Source organism: Grammomys surdaster, unplaced genomic scaffold, assembly GCF_004785775.1.
Source record: "Grammomys surdaster isolate TR1022 unplaced genomic scaffold, NIH_TR_1.0 126131, whole genome shotgun sequence".
Classification (NCBI taxonomy): Eukaryota; Metazoa; Chordata; class Mammalia; order Rodentia; family Muridae; genus Grammomys; species Grammomys surdaster.
The window spans coordinates 352,715-365,521 of record NW_021620939.1 but is presented as its reverse complement, the minus strand read 5'-3'; the positions used below and the strand labels follow the sequence as shown (position 1 = coordinate 365,521).

Genomic DNA, 12,807 nt, shown 5'->3' with positions numbered 1-12,807 from the left:
ACACACACACACACACACACACACACACACACACACACACACACACACGGTCCTTCTTCATAACCTTCCTTAGAGTAAAATATTACTGAGAATAAAATTGCTGCCAGCTGTGCCCAGGATTTACATCATCTGCTCATCTGCCTCCACTGGTCCCTTTCTCTCTCCATCCTTTATATCTCTCTTCCACTCAGTTGATTTTCTTATAGCAACATTGCTCCCCTTGATTTTTCATAACCAGCCAACCACACGTTCCCCTCAGGATCATTGCAGGGACTGGCTCTTGCTTAGGGAACATTCCTCTACAGTCTAGTTAGCAGTTTCTGACTCACCCCAATCTAGTATGTGTCCAAATGACCTTATCTAGGAGAAGGCTCTCTTCATCTTCCCCGAGCACACTGACTCTGTTCCTCCTGTTCTTTATTACTAGAGCATTGTCAGCAATAACATCACACATTTATCTACCCTTTGAGATATCATCTGACTCCTTCAGTAGAATATAAACTCCATGAGAGCAGTTCCACTTGTGTTGTTGCATCTGAAATAATCATTACAATGTAATGAGTAAGATGGATAGCTGTCATTAGAGAAGCTGTTTGTTAGCTTGCCAGCCCAATATAAGCTAAAGTCATCCTGAAAATATGATTGAGAAAATACCTCAATCAGAATGGCCTGTAGGCCAATGAATGGGCATTTTCTTCAGTGGTGATTGGTGTTCGAGGGCCCAAACTACTGTAGGTGGTGCTATTCCTGGGCAGGTGGTCCTGGGATATATGAAAAAGGTCATTGAACATGAATCTGAAGATCAAACAGTGAGCAGTGTTTCTCTATAGTCCTTCAGTTTCTGCCTCCATCTTCCTGCCCTGCTTGAATTCCTGCCTTGGCTTCTCCTGTGGTTGAGATTTATAAGCCAAATAACTCTTTCATCTCCTTTGGCCATGGTCTTTATTACATAACTAGAAAGCAAAGCTGGAAAGAAAGTATTGACACTGACAGGTGCCCTTCTAATCCTTCACTTATTGGAAGTCCTATATAATTCTAATCAATTGTAATCTTTTGCTTTTACCTGTGAGTGTGTTTGATTTGGCTTATTGTAATCCAAAAAAGCCAGACCTCTATTTCTAGTGAATTGGTCGAGGGTTTCATTTGAGGCTGATTCCAAAGGGCACAAAATTGTCCCTGGGAGTGGGAGGTATCTCACATGGATGTTAGGATCCTACATATTGATCCTAGGTTTCAAAGCCCTCTCATCCTTACCCTAGGGTACCAGCCAACACATTGAGAAGATTCTCAAAGGATGTTCAACACTGAAAAATGAATGAACGCCAGTCATTTTTTGATGCAGACTTTTGGTACAACTCTACCTCTGGAAGGTCATACCAGAGCTGCTTCTTCCTCTAAAAAGGTAGAGCACTGTATCTGGTGTTTAACACCCACAAATTTCAGGTGTCCTGGGTCTGTTTTTTTTTCTCCCATGTCCCCGAGCTCTTCCAAGTTTCTGTTGTTGACAGGAAGATGTCTGGCATCCTATAATGACTCCCCTTTCCGTCCTTTTCATGTCACCTTTCTTGAGCATGTGCTCAATAACTTATTCTCAACTTCCCAGCAGTCTCCTTTAGTCTATGACAAAATCTGATAACTTCTGCTGTCCATGACCCCAGTTGTCATGGTGCCCAAAACAGGCTCATTAGACATAATGGGACTCAATTCCCTCTCCAAATCCTAAAGCCATACATTACTGCTCATCAGACTCTTTCCTGTAAGACATTTATGGTTCCTTTCTGACCTCTTCTCAGTCTTCTGTTCCTGGTGTGTTCACCATGGGAGAGGAGTCACAGTCATCTTTGTGAGGCGGGCAGAGGAGAGTAGGAGAGCTGAGCTCAGGTTGGAAAGTGTCACAGTGACACATGGCAGTTAAAAAGGGTGAGGAAAGCATTTGTCTTGTTTTGTTTAGTTTTGACTTTGCTTTAGAATAATCAGTTACCGCAGAAGGAAATGCAAGGGAACGTAGAATGTGTTCATGTTTATTTGATTACTGCCATACATCTCTGACAGTTGTGGGCATGTCCTCTGCCAGGTTATGTCACCTTCCAGCCAAGTTTGCTTTCATCCCTGTGTTCTGTATTTAGTGCAAGGCATAACAATAAAGCTGATTGCATTTTCTACATATTTTGTACCCATAGAAAAAAATGTCTACCTCTGTGTTTCCCCATCTGCTACTGCCCCTTGGATCATATCTATTTTCCTATAGACTCTCAAGGACTTTTCCACCTTCTCTCAGAAGCTTCCCAATCACTCAATTGTGGCTCCTTTAATTAGCTCTGCCACGGTGAGCAATGTGGATGGAGATGATTTGACAGAACCCTCATTTTGGAGAGCTAATGTTGGATCTACACCGAGAGCACCACCCAAAGTGTTCCCGAGCACTTGCATCTCACTCTCTCTTATCATCTTTATCCCAGGGTCATTTTCCCTTCCTCCTCTCTGCTGCCTCTCAGCCTTCAGCACATATTTAAGCATGTGTTTATTTTTATCCAAACTACAATCTCGACTCCTTTCAGCCATGAGAACACTGTATTTTAGATTTTTCTTGACCAAAAATGCTCAAGGGTTTTGAGCATTAAATGTCCCTTTGGCTCATTCCCAAACCCTACCTCAACCCTTTCTTCTAAAGAGAAACAGAGGAGAGGACATAACTTCCTGCATGAATAAGAATGGATTTCCTTGCCTGTATGTCAAAGGGGACTATGAAGACGACCTTTCTGGAGACCAGGACAAGTACAAACAAATATCACAAGTTCAGAAAAATGTCAAGATCTAGACTTTTCTGGATACACAGTCCCATGTTTAAGAGTCCCTTCTTATACTTAAGAGTCCCTTCTTGGTTATACTTTCTAGAGCTACATAGCCTAGAATATACAGAATTTGACAGAAACAGTCTCCAAAATGTTTCTCCCTAAGAGTAGACCCAACCTTGAGTACAGAACCTCTAGACCATATCTAAAAATATAGGTTCAGCTTGTCATCTGTAATAATTTTCAACCCATTTCCTTTATTTTTAACTATATGGATTCACAAGTCCCAGATGTGGGGTTTTGTACCTGAGTTCCCCGACACAGCTCCATGTCTTTAGGCCTAGTACAGTGCTTGGCATAGTTCTGGCAGCAGAGCATGTGCCCCTGGAGAGAATGGTTGTATGGGCTGAGTCTTAATTAGATGAGTGAATTAGGATTCTGATAACCCAATAATGACAATGATGGCAATCTTAGCCGCTGATGTACTCAATTCTTCCACGTACCGACCACAGTGTCACAGTCTCATCTCTTAGCTGAGAAAATCAAGGCTTACAAGTTCATTTTATCAAAGCTGTCCAAGTTGATTGGTATAAATATCCAGGGGGTTCATGGTCAGATTAAGAAGACTGGGAACCCACTCACTGTGTGAACAGTCATGCACTGAGCACATGCTCACTTTTCTTCAGGGAAACCCAGTTGCTTTAGCAGATTCTACCAGGAGGCATACAATGAGTGGAAGGGACCCCCCCTTTCTGGCATGGAGTATCATGCCAGGTTGCATATGGGATCTCTAGGACAGCATCATCTTACTGCTCGAATCCTCAAGAGATCCCGTGGGGAGATGTCTAAGGATGTAGACCTGCTACAGCAGTGTAGATTAGCAAGATCTGGTTTCTTATTCCTTGTATGAGCCTGGAGTTCATTTCGAAGTTCTGAGACTAGGAGGTTATTAAGATTCCTGATAAAGGAACTGGCTTTCAGGGCTTACCTATCTTCAACACATTTTCCTTTTGATTACTCAAGTGTACTCTCATTTCCAGCTTGATGGCTACAAATAAACTCACTTGCTTTCTGCCATCCACCTCGGCTTTTCATTCTTAAACAAATAGAGTCATCTGACCAAAATCACAATAAGAAGCAGGGAGATTTTATCTCAAGATTATAACACTTTGGCTGGCCCAGTGGCTCTAGAAGTTTAACTCTTTCAGGCCCCTGTGATACCCATGTTCCATGTGAATGAGCCAACTCCTTGGGCACATGCTGCAAGACATTGGAGACCCAACTTCATAACTCAGGACCCACTATGCTTTCTTCTCACCCAAGTAGAAAAATCACAGCTCAACACTTCTCCTAATCTCTCCAATGACTGAATTCCCCTAGCCTTTTAAACAGAATATGTTCATCAGTAGTAACCGTGGCAACAGATCAGACAGGCTTCAGAAAGCCTGTCTGTATGTAATTAAGAAAAACGAGGGAACAGCCCTGAGAGCAGGGAGCTCAGACAGGGAGACTGTGTTGCTGAGCCTGGCCAGGCAGTTGATGGGGGGTGAGGCTTGCTAATGGAGATAGCAGATTGTCTTCCTCTCTTTTGATCTCCTTTTCTGCTCCCCTTTATGACAGTTAGGTCTCCTTCCTGGGTATGTTTCTGGGAGCTTAAATTCTGATGAATGAATAGCCCTGGCAAAGAGTAGACCCCCACCCCTCACATTCCAGGAGAAACACTTAAATAAATGGTTACAAAGTGGTCCTGGTAGCTTCCTCCAGTGAGATTTTTCCAAGGGTCTTGATCTGCTCTGGCTGATCTTGTCATTCAGTCGAGAGCATGAGCAGCCTGTCTCCAGGAATGTCCTTGTCTCCTTACGATGCCAGGGCCCAGGCACATGCCATCCTCCTTGTTTTACCACCAAGCCCTGAAAGCACTAGCTTGCCTGACCCCAGAGCAGATGTCATGGGAATAAGGAACAGAGCTCAGCCTTGTCCTGGGATCTGAGTCCCAGGGCTATTTTATCTCACAGGACTTATTCTTATCTGAAACCAGCCCATTTATCCCCAGGTTTACTTCTATCCCTGTCAGATTTCCCTCTCCAGAGATAAATACCAGCTCCATAAGAGCAGAAGTCTGCCTGCTTTGTTTCTTCCTTTTAGTGGCCTCCTAAGTGGCTGGAAGAGCCCAGAGACTTTTTTGCTACAATAGGGAAAGAATGAATGGGTGAATGAATAATGAATGGATTACCAGCCACTCTTGTGGCCCAAACTTGATCCATCTCCATAAGAATATATTCTGAAGTAAATGAGACATACCCTACCAGTGAGGGGGCTGGGGAAGGATTTACATCAGACATGCTGGCTTCTCCTGGATCTCAGTGTTCCACTCTCAGGAAAGGCCCTGGGTGTCTGGTAAAGGTTACGTAGAGAAAATAATCAGGTTTATTCAATTCTGAACTTAATAACTATGGCTTCCTCCTGCACTACTCATGGCCCACAGGGATGATCACTGTGAAAAGCCCATGTGACTCAGAACTGGGCAGCCATATTTCATGCCGTGGGGGAAGATCTTTTCTTGAGTGAGTCTCTTGAGCTGGCCCAGCTAAGGCAGGACTGTCCAAGCCAACTCTTCACTTCCTACTTTATGGCCACTTGCAGGGAGTCTTGACTGCTATGTAGAATCAAGGTCTGGCTGAGGTCCTTTTGTTTGCCACAAAAAGGTATCTGTCTAGAGTAGATGTTCTTGGGCTTCCCAACGCTGCAACACTTTAAAACAGTTTCTTGTGTTGTGGTGCCCCCCCCCCACACACCATAAAGTTATCTTGTTGTTAATTCGTAACTGTGATTTTCAGAATGTAAACATCTGATATGCAACTCTTGAGAGCCAGTGCACTAGAGGAAAGCTGGACAAGTGAGACCTTTGGTCATTCACATAGAAAACGGAAAGGGAACCCGTGTGAGAAGAGAGTTCATGGCTACTATCAGATACTGGAGAAAGCTATATAAGTTGCTATGTGGTCTTGGCTATTACAGACAAACAGGTAGCTTCTCATCAGGACCTGCAGTATGGTGAGGATGGCACAGAGCGATGGTCACTGTGCAGTGGCACAGTCTGGATTAGGTGCTTAAAAAAAAATCTATGGGAGATCAGGTAGGGGCTGCATGACTGACAGGCATTGAGGAAGGTTCGAGGAACAGACTCTGGGCTCTAGGGATGAGCTAGGGTTTCCAAAGTAGATAGGAGGAGAAGGAACTCTGAGAAGAACAGAGAACACCATGTACAGTCTCAGGAGGGTAAAGAAATTTTAGAGCGCACCGAAAATTGTAGAAACATTTCAAAAGGCTCTGCTGTGAGAGGTGAGGGTAAATTGTCTGAGGAGATGGGGTACTCAGAAGAAGGCCCTAGGGAACCAATGGGCTTATGTGACATGGGAAGCAGAGTGACCATTTCGGGCAACTGGAAGGCAGTGTGCTTCGAGTGAGGAACACTATGACCCAGTGTGCATTTCAGAATTTACACTCTGGTAGTAGATAAGAGAGGTGCAGAAGAAATGTGGGAGAACTGAGAGGGCCTTGCAGTGGGCCAGGTGAAGTGGTGAGGGCTGGATGAGCCATTCTGATGCTGTGGGGAGGCAGAATAGAAATAAGGAAGTGGCCCTGACTGGCTCCAATAAGCACTCCTGTCTTGGAGGACTCCAAAGATGTGGTTCCTAGGGTTCAGTTGGTGACTAATCAGAGTGTCAAGGAACTCTAGTGCTGAACTGTAGTCCCAGAATTTGTCAAGCAAAGGACAAAAGGAGCTCAGTCAAAGGAGGGGTAAGTAAGTAGCTGGGGAGCAGGTGACTGGGCTCAGAGAAAAGAGGGGTACTATGGAAAAGCTTAGCTAGAGCAATGTGGAGTGATGCCAAGATGTAGGATTTGGTTTGCAAATAACGAAGACTTCTACAGGTTGATATCCAGAAGCTAGAGTCAGAAGACAAGACGAAGCTGCAGTTCAAACAGAAGAAGCTATCTCTAGACAAGAGGGTCTGAACTGTGTGTGAGGGCTAGATAGTTGCTCTCTTGATCAAGCCTCAGCCTTTTTACCTGAGGTTGCTTTCTGGAAGACAGCCTTGGGACCTCCTGGGATGCCCCTGCATAACATCTTTTTAAAAGATTTACTCCACCCCTAGCTAGCACAGAGCACACACTCACAGGATGTATTTATTGAGAGTGAGAGAGTGGCTTGTTGTGGCTGAGGAAGCCTGCTTGCTCTGAAAGTGGGGCAACCAATAGTGGCATTGATCAATGGGAGTTTGTGAGCTGCGTCTCCCTGGCCCGAAGCAAAGATGTTCAAGACATGCATGGACCAAAATGGGCTTTAACGTATTGTATAATGCAGCAAGGTGTGCTGGCTCACTTAGAGCACATCTGAGACAAGACCGGCTGCTCTACCTGTACTAGATGTGTGCCAGCTTGTAGAGAATGGATGTGTATCCCTGGAGAGATGGGTGGAGAATTCTTGAACATCATTTGCAAGGCTTCAGTAAAAAGGCTTCATGAATTCTATCCTGTCACAAGTGTGCATGAACGCCATGCTTTAGCTCAGGCCTAATGGGCTTTATATAGTACAGTACTGATTTTCTTTCATGTTTTAATAGAATCTGGTTTAATATTTGCTTTCTGCTCTAGCCGCTTGCTGTTGACTGATTCAACACAGAATCCTTCCCTGGTGCCCTCCGACCCTGTTGTTATTCCCTCATTTTGTGTGTTGGCAATTGATTCCTGTCTCCAGCATGAACCACTCTACACATGTCTTCGTTCAGCTGATGATGGTCACGTGTGTGGATTCTGAATGCATTACTGCCAGGAGCGGCTGCTCCAGCCGACCTGTTCTTCAGATGGGGGGCTTCCGGGCAGGATTCATTTCCATCCATTAAACATTGACAATATGCAAGGCTCAGGCTTGGGATCTTGAGGCTATGATCAATCCTGTTGGTGGGAAGGAGGTTCTCCAACAAAATCTAAAAATGCTGGCCCTGTGGCCATTAATTCAGTAACATTTTGCTTTCCTACAGGGTACAGGTTTTCCAGAGTTATATAGCAAGGCATTTCCTTGTTTTGAATCATGCATGGCCATCCCAGTGAGCCTGCTTGGTTTGGGGGAAGCAGGCGCTAAGAGCATAGCCCTGCATAGGAACATGAACTTTGGAAATAGGCAGGTCTGGGCCTCCAGTTCTGACTTTGGTTCCTATAAACCACATGACCAATGGCTAGCTTCTCTGTAAGCATTAGTCTCCCTAAGTATTTGAGATGATTACTGCCTCTTCCTGGTAGGTTCTATGAACCTCTCCTACCCAGTGCTGCCTCTGGTCTACAGTTATCAGTTTGGTGCAGTGTGACTACTCATCTCTGCAGCTGCTCTGGCAGCCTGTACTATAGAGGAACAACCCTGAACCACATACATGCACATGAGTCCTAAGATGTATGGAATTTTGTATAGGATTCCATGATCTGTAAGGGATTTGAGGATGATTTGATCATATATCATTAAACTCTATTCCAAAGAAGAAAAGGTAAGAAATTCAGTAGCTTCCTTAGATACACACATATTAACCATAAATATTCATGGAAGATGGGACTTGGTCCTAAGAGCAAAAGTCCCTGAACTCACATGTCTAAACGTTCCTCTCCTTTTACATACCCAGTCAAAAGAAAGCAAGTCAGAGTAGGAATAAAGCAAAGGGGATCTGGGAACAGGTTGTCCTCCTTATATTACCTCTACGATGGATTTGAACATGGAGCATTGAGTTTGAGGAACAGAGTAGGTATGTTGAGGTTGGGTAGGCACCAAAGGTATCCTAGAGATTTACTGATCAAGAAGCCCTCTCCCAGCCTCACTGGACTTTTCTTTGTCTCCCTGCAGGTGTCCCATCGGGTCCTCGAAATGTCATCTCCATTGTGAATGAGACATCTATCATTCTAGAGTGGCATCCTCCAAGAGAGACCGGTGGGAGGGATGATGTGACATACAACATCATCTGCAAGAAGTGCCGAGCAGATCGCCGCAGCTGCTCCCGCTGTGATGACAATGTGGAGTTTGTACCCAGGCAGCTGGGCTTGACTGAGTGTCGTGTCTCCATCAGTAGCCTATGGGCCCACACCCCATACACCTTTGATATCCAGGCCATCAATGGAGTCTCTAGCAAGAGTCCATTTCCCCCTCAGCATGTCTCCGTCAACATCACCACAAACCAAGCTGGTGAGTCTGGAGGTTTTTATGTGTATGTATGTCTTTGTGGATGGCTTTTCATCCATCTCTATGTAGGGTCATAGGCAAAGCCATACCCATCCTGCCAACCTTTAGGCCTTCTTTTAGGAGTAAAAGTGTCAGATAATGGATGTTTGTGGCTGCTGAGGAAACTTATGTCATCTTTCAACTTTGTGAGTGAGCTGGAAACTAGGGAATTTTCTTGTGTCCAGCATCAAAGCAGATACGTGTATCTAATCTGGAGTGGGACCTGGTACTCTGCACCCAGCCAGGCCTCCATAAGTGCTACTGGAGAAATGGACCAAGGGTTGCTGATTAGATAGATGGGTGTACGGATACGTGGGTAGAAAGAAAATGGGTGGATGGGTGAGTTAGATGCATGAACAGATAGAAAGATGGGTAGATAGAGGGACGAGTGGTGGAAGTGTCACAAATCTTTGAAAACAGAATACCAATGGTGCTTTCATAGAAAGCCCAATGAAACAAGCTTCATTTTCAATTAAGCTTTTGTTTCTCAAGATTTTAGCCTTCCCAGATGCATGCTGCAGTGCTACGGAGTCCTAGGACAGACAATAGCAGAAGACACCTAGGACCCTGAGTATCTCTGCAGTGTGCATAGATCAGAACATGTCTTTCTGTCCCTATGTTCATCTCTTACACTTCCCATCTTTCCCCATTACTGCTTTTTATACCTCTTAGAGCAATCCATTCCCTTTTATGTCCGTTTAACCAGTCCATTCATGCACTAACTCACTTATTTGCTCATTCATTATTAAGAGACGGTTATTTAGAATCCACTCTGCACCATGCTGTGGCTCAGACGCTATGAGATGCACAGTGACGCTTGGCCACAATTGTTCCTCCCCTGAAACTCGTTAATGGAAATATTTACAAGGCACAGACCTAAAGCGCAGAATTGCAAGGTGCTAAGCTCTAGGCATAGTGTGCTGTACACTGGCAGTAAATAATAAGTAATTAAAGAGAAAGAAATGCTTGTCCTCTGTGTGAGTGAGCAAGACTCAGAGGGAGGGAATATCACATCCACAGGCGACGGGAGTCATCATAGTGGACTGTGATCTTATTTGTAATTATAGACCTTTTAATAAAAATTCTATAAGGATAACATGTTATCAGAATAGCAGAAACTGAGTATCTCTCTTTGCTTGCTTTCCTGTTCTGTTTTCCCCTCTTGACCTCCTTCTTTTTACTCCATCTTTTCCCACTCTAAACATCCCATCGTCAGACTTGTTCCACCTCTTTTAATATCAGACAATTTTGATGGCAGATGATTCTTGGGTTAAAGCTGTCAGAACTGAGAAGGGGAAAAAAAAGTGTTATGGGAAAGCGTGGCTGTCCAGATGGTTGTGCTTGTCACTGTGTGTGTGTGTGTGTGTGTGTGTTCATGTGGTGTGTTTGTATGTATGTGCCTGGTCACGTGTTTACATGTATCCCTGTATAGTGAGAAAATAAGAGTGGAAGTGTAGAAGCCTCCAGCTGGTGACCACAGCCTGGTGCCATAGAGAGAAAGGTTGTGAAGAGTCTGTCTAACCTAAAGAAAATGGAATGGCAATTTGTGCATTCTGTTGAGCATGTAACATGGACAGTCTTTGTTAGCAAGTGTTTCCCTTGGAGAGTTGAGGCAGAAAACTGGCTGAAATATTTTAGTGTCCCAGCTTCTGGGAATAACAATCCTGCCAGGCTGTCATGTTACTCTGGGCTTGGCTGTCTTTTCTCCCTCTCTAAGCATGTGCGAATAAACCTGCCACTTATATCAGCTTGCTTGTGTTTCCTCTCCTCCCTTCCCTTACTCTGCTATTCCCGAACCTGCCCATCTGCTTGTCTTGCCATCTGCACCTTCCAGTGCTTCAGTGAGGAAAGGGACCAGGGCTCCTCAAAGCATCTCCACATTCCCAACATTCAAAATATTTATTTTCACCCCCACTCATTTACACCTGTGCAAACACATTTCTCACACCCTTTGTTCTCTAACAGATTCTTAATTCTTAACCTTCCCCTGTTTTATACCCCGTGATAACCTTCCAATACATAATTATTTTTTGATAACTCTGAAGCTTTGATATCGCAAGGTTTATAATCAGCCAGAGAGCAATACAATAGCTTCTTGGTAGTATGCAGTTCTTATAAAGTAAACATCAAGTTGGCTAGTGGCACCTAGTCTGTGGGCTGTGGAATACCAAGGAATGGTGTCTATAAAACTAAGTTAGTGACTACACACCTGAGTACAAGTCATCGTCAGCCAACGGCATCATTTTGGTTTTGTTTTGTTATTTTTTTAATATGGAAATGACCAAAACAAGCACTTGAGCCCATGCCTTTGTAGGAACAGTTTAGAAATGTGAACAAAAGCTATTCATTTTAACATAGTTAGGAGACTAAGCAATAGGCATTCTGAAAACCCAGTGTCAGAGATGAAGTGGGGAGACCGGTGTGTAACCAAAAGTCATGGCGTGTCTACTTTTCTCAGGACACCATTGAGCTCATCCAGTGTTGGAGATTGGCAGGTTAGCCCTCATCCCCTAACTTTACATGTGATTCATGTAAATGTCTGTGGTCACCACTGTCGTAAGCAGATTACAGGCCAAAACTCTGACCAAGAGAAGTCATGAAATCAATCACTAAGTTAACCTGTAAGTATTACCTGAACTGGCAATAACTTGAACTGTGGACTCTTTGCATACTACTGGCTGGGTCCTCATGGAGAAACAAAGTAAATATTATCAGGGACACCCCATGTGTGTATGTTTTTCACATTCACAAAGAACTGAAGAATGGTTAGCCTCATTTAATCCTCATAATTACCCAGTAATTGCCTATCTTTCAGATAAGGAAGCAGAGGGTTATGGGGATTTGGAGAATTTAAGATAGAAGGGTATATAGAGACTTACTACAGTCTTATCTCTTGGTTTCAACCTTCTTACATCTTATCCTAAGAGGAGACAGTTCCTCTGACCTTCCTATTTAATAGTTCATAACAGTAGACTTTTGAGGTTCCCAAGAAATGAAATTCTGTAATTATCCTGTGTACCACTGAGCGTAGGCCATATTTCTTCACTTAGACATGGGGTCAACCATAAATCAGAGTCTATGTCTTCCATTAAAACCCTAATCATGACACTTAAGGACCTTGTTTCCCTTGACTAATATTGTGAGGAGACTGTCATCCAGGATGCAGTCAGGGGCAAAATTGTTCTGCTACCTCTGAGCACCTCTGGTGTGTTCACCCTTAGCAAACTCTTTGCAGAGGTATGACTCAGATGAAGAAACTAGGTTTAGAGAGTTTTTGAATTTTCTCAACATCTATCCACCAGAAAATAATGTTCACGAATTTCAAACTCAGGTTTATGACCATTTTATCCTCAAACATATCAAAAATCACATTATGGTGGGACATATAACCTATAAACCCTCTCTAAGCTATTGCCATGTAGCTGGGCCACTTTAGCTGTCAAAAAATGTCCATCATTTTTGGTCAGGGTTGGTCATGAATTATGCAAGCTCAGATTTACGTGAGGTCTGGAGGGATGTACCCTCTCCCTGAATACAGCTACCATGACTTTAAAGTAGCCTGGGTCAGGCAAAACTCTCTCTGTTCTCATGCCAAACAATCTGCAGTGAGGCTATCACTACAAACCCCCTCAGTCACTTTCTGGCCTCTGGCCTCAGATTATTCCAATGACTGGATCATCTGTCTGTTGTCCAGAATTAAGTGAATGATAAACTTCATGTCTTCTTCTGCTGGCTAGACCCAAAGGAGCATCA

The 12,807-nt window shown here is 43.9% G+C and overlaps 1 protein-coding gene across 2 annotated transcripts in view; it reads left to right on the top strand.

Moving 5' to 3' along the window:
- The window catches only part of Ephb1 (EPH receptor B1), a 430,073-nt gene that overhangs the window by 300,347 nt on the left and 116,919 nt on the right, over window positions 1–12,807 (top strand). For both annotated transcript variants that reach the window (XM_028756628.1, XM_028756627.1), the window contains exon 5: window positions 8,683–9,018. In XM_028756628.1, coding sequence (XP_028612461.1) covers window positions 8,683–9,018 — 336 coding nt within the window. The remainder of the gene's footprint in view (window positions 1–8,682; window positions 9,019–12,807) is intronic.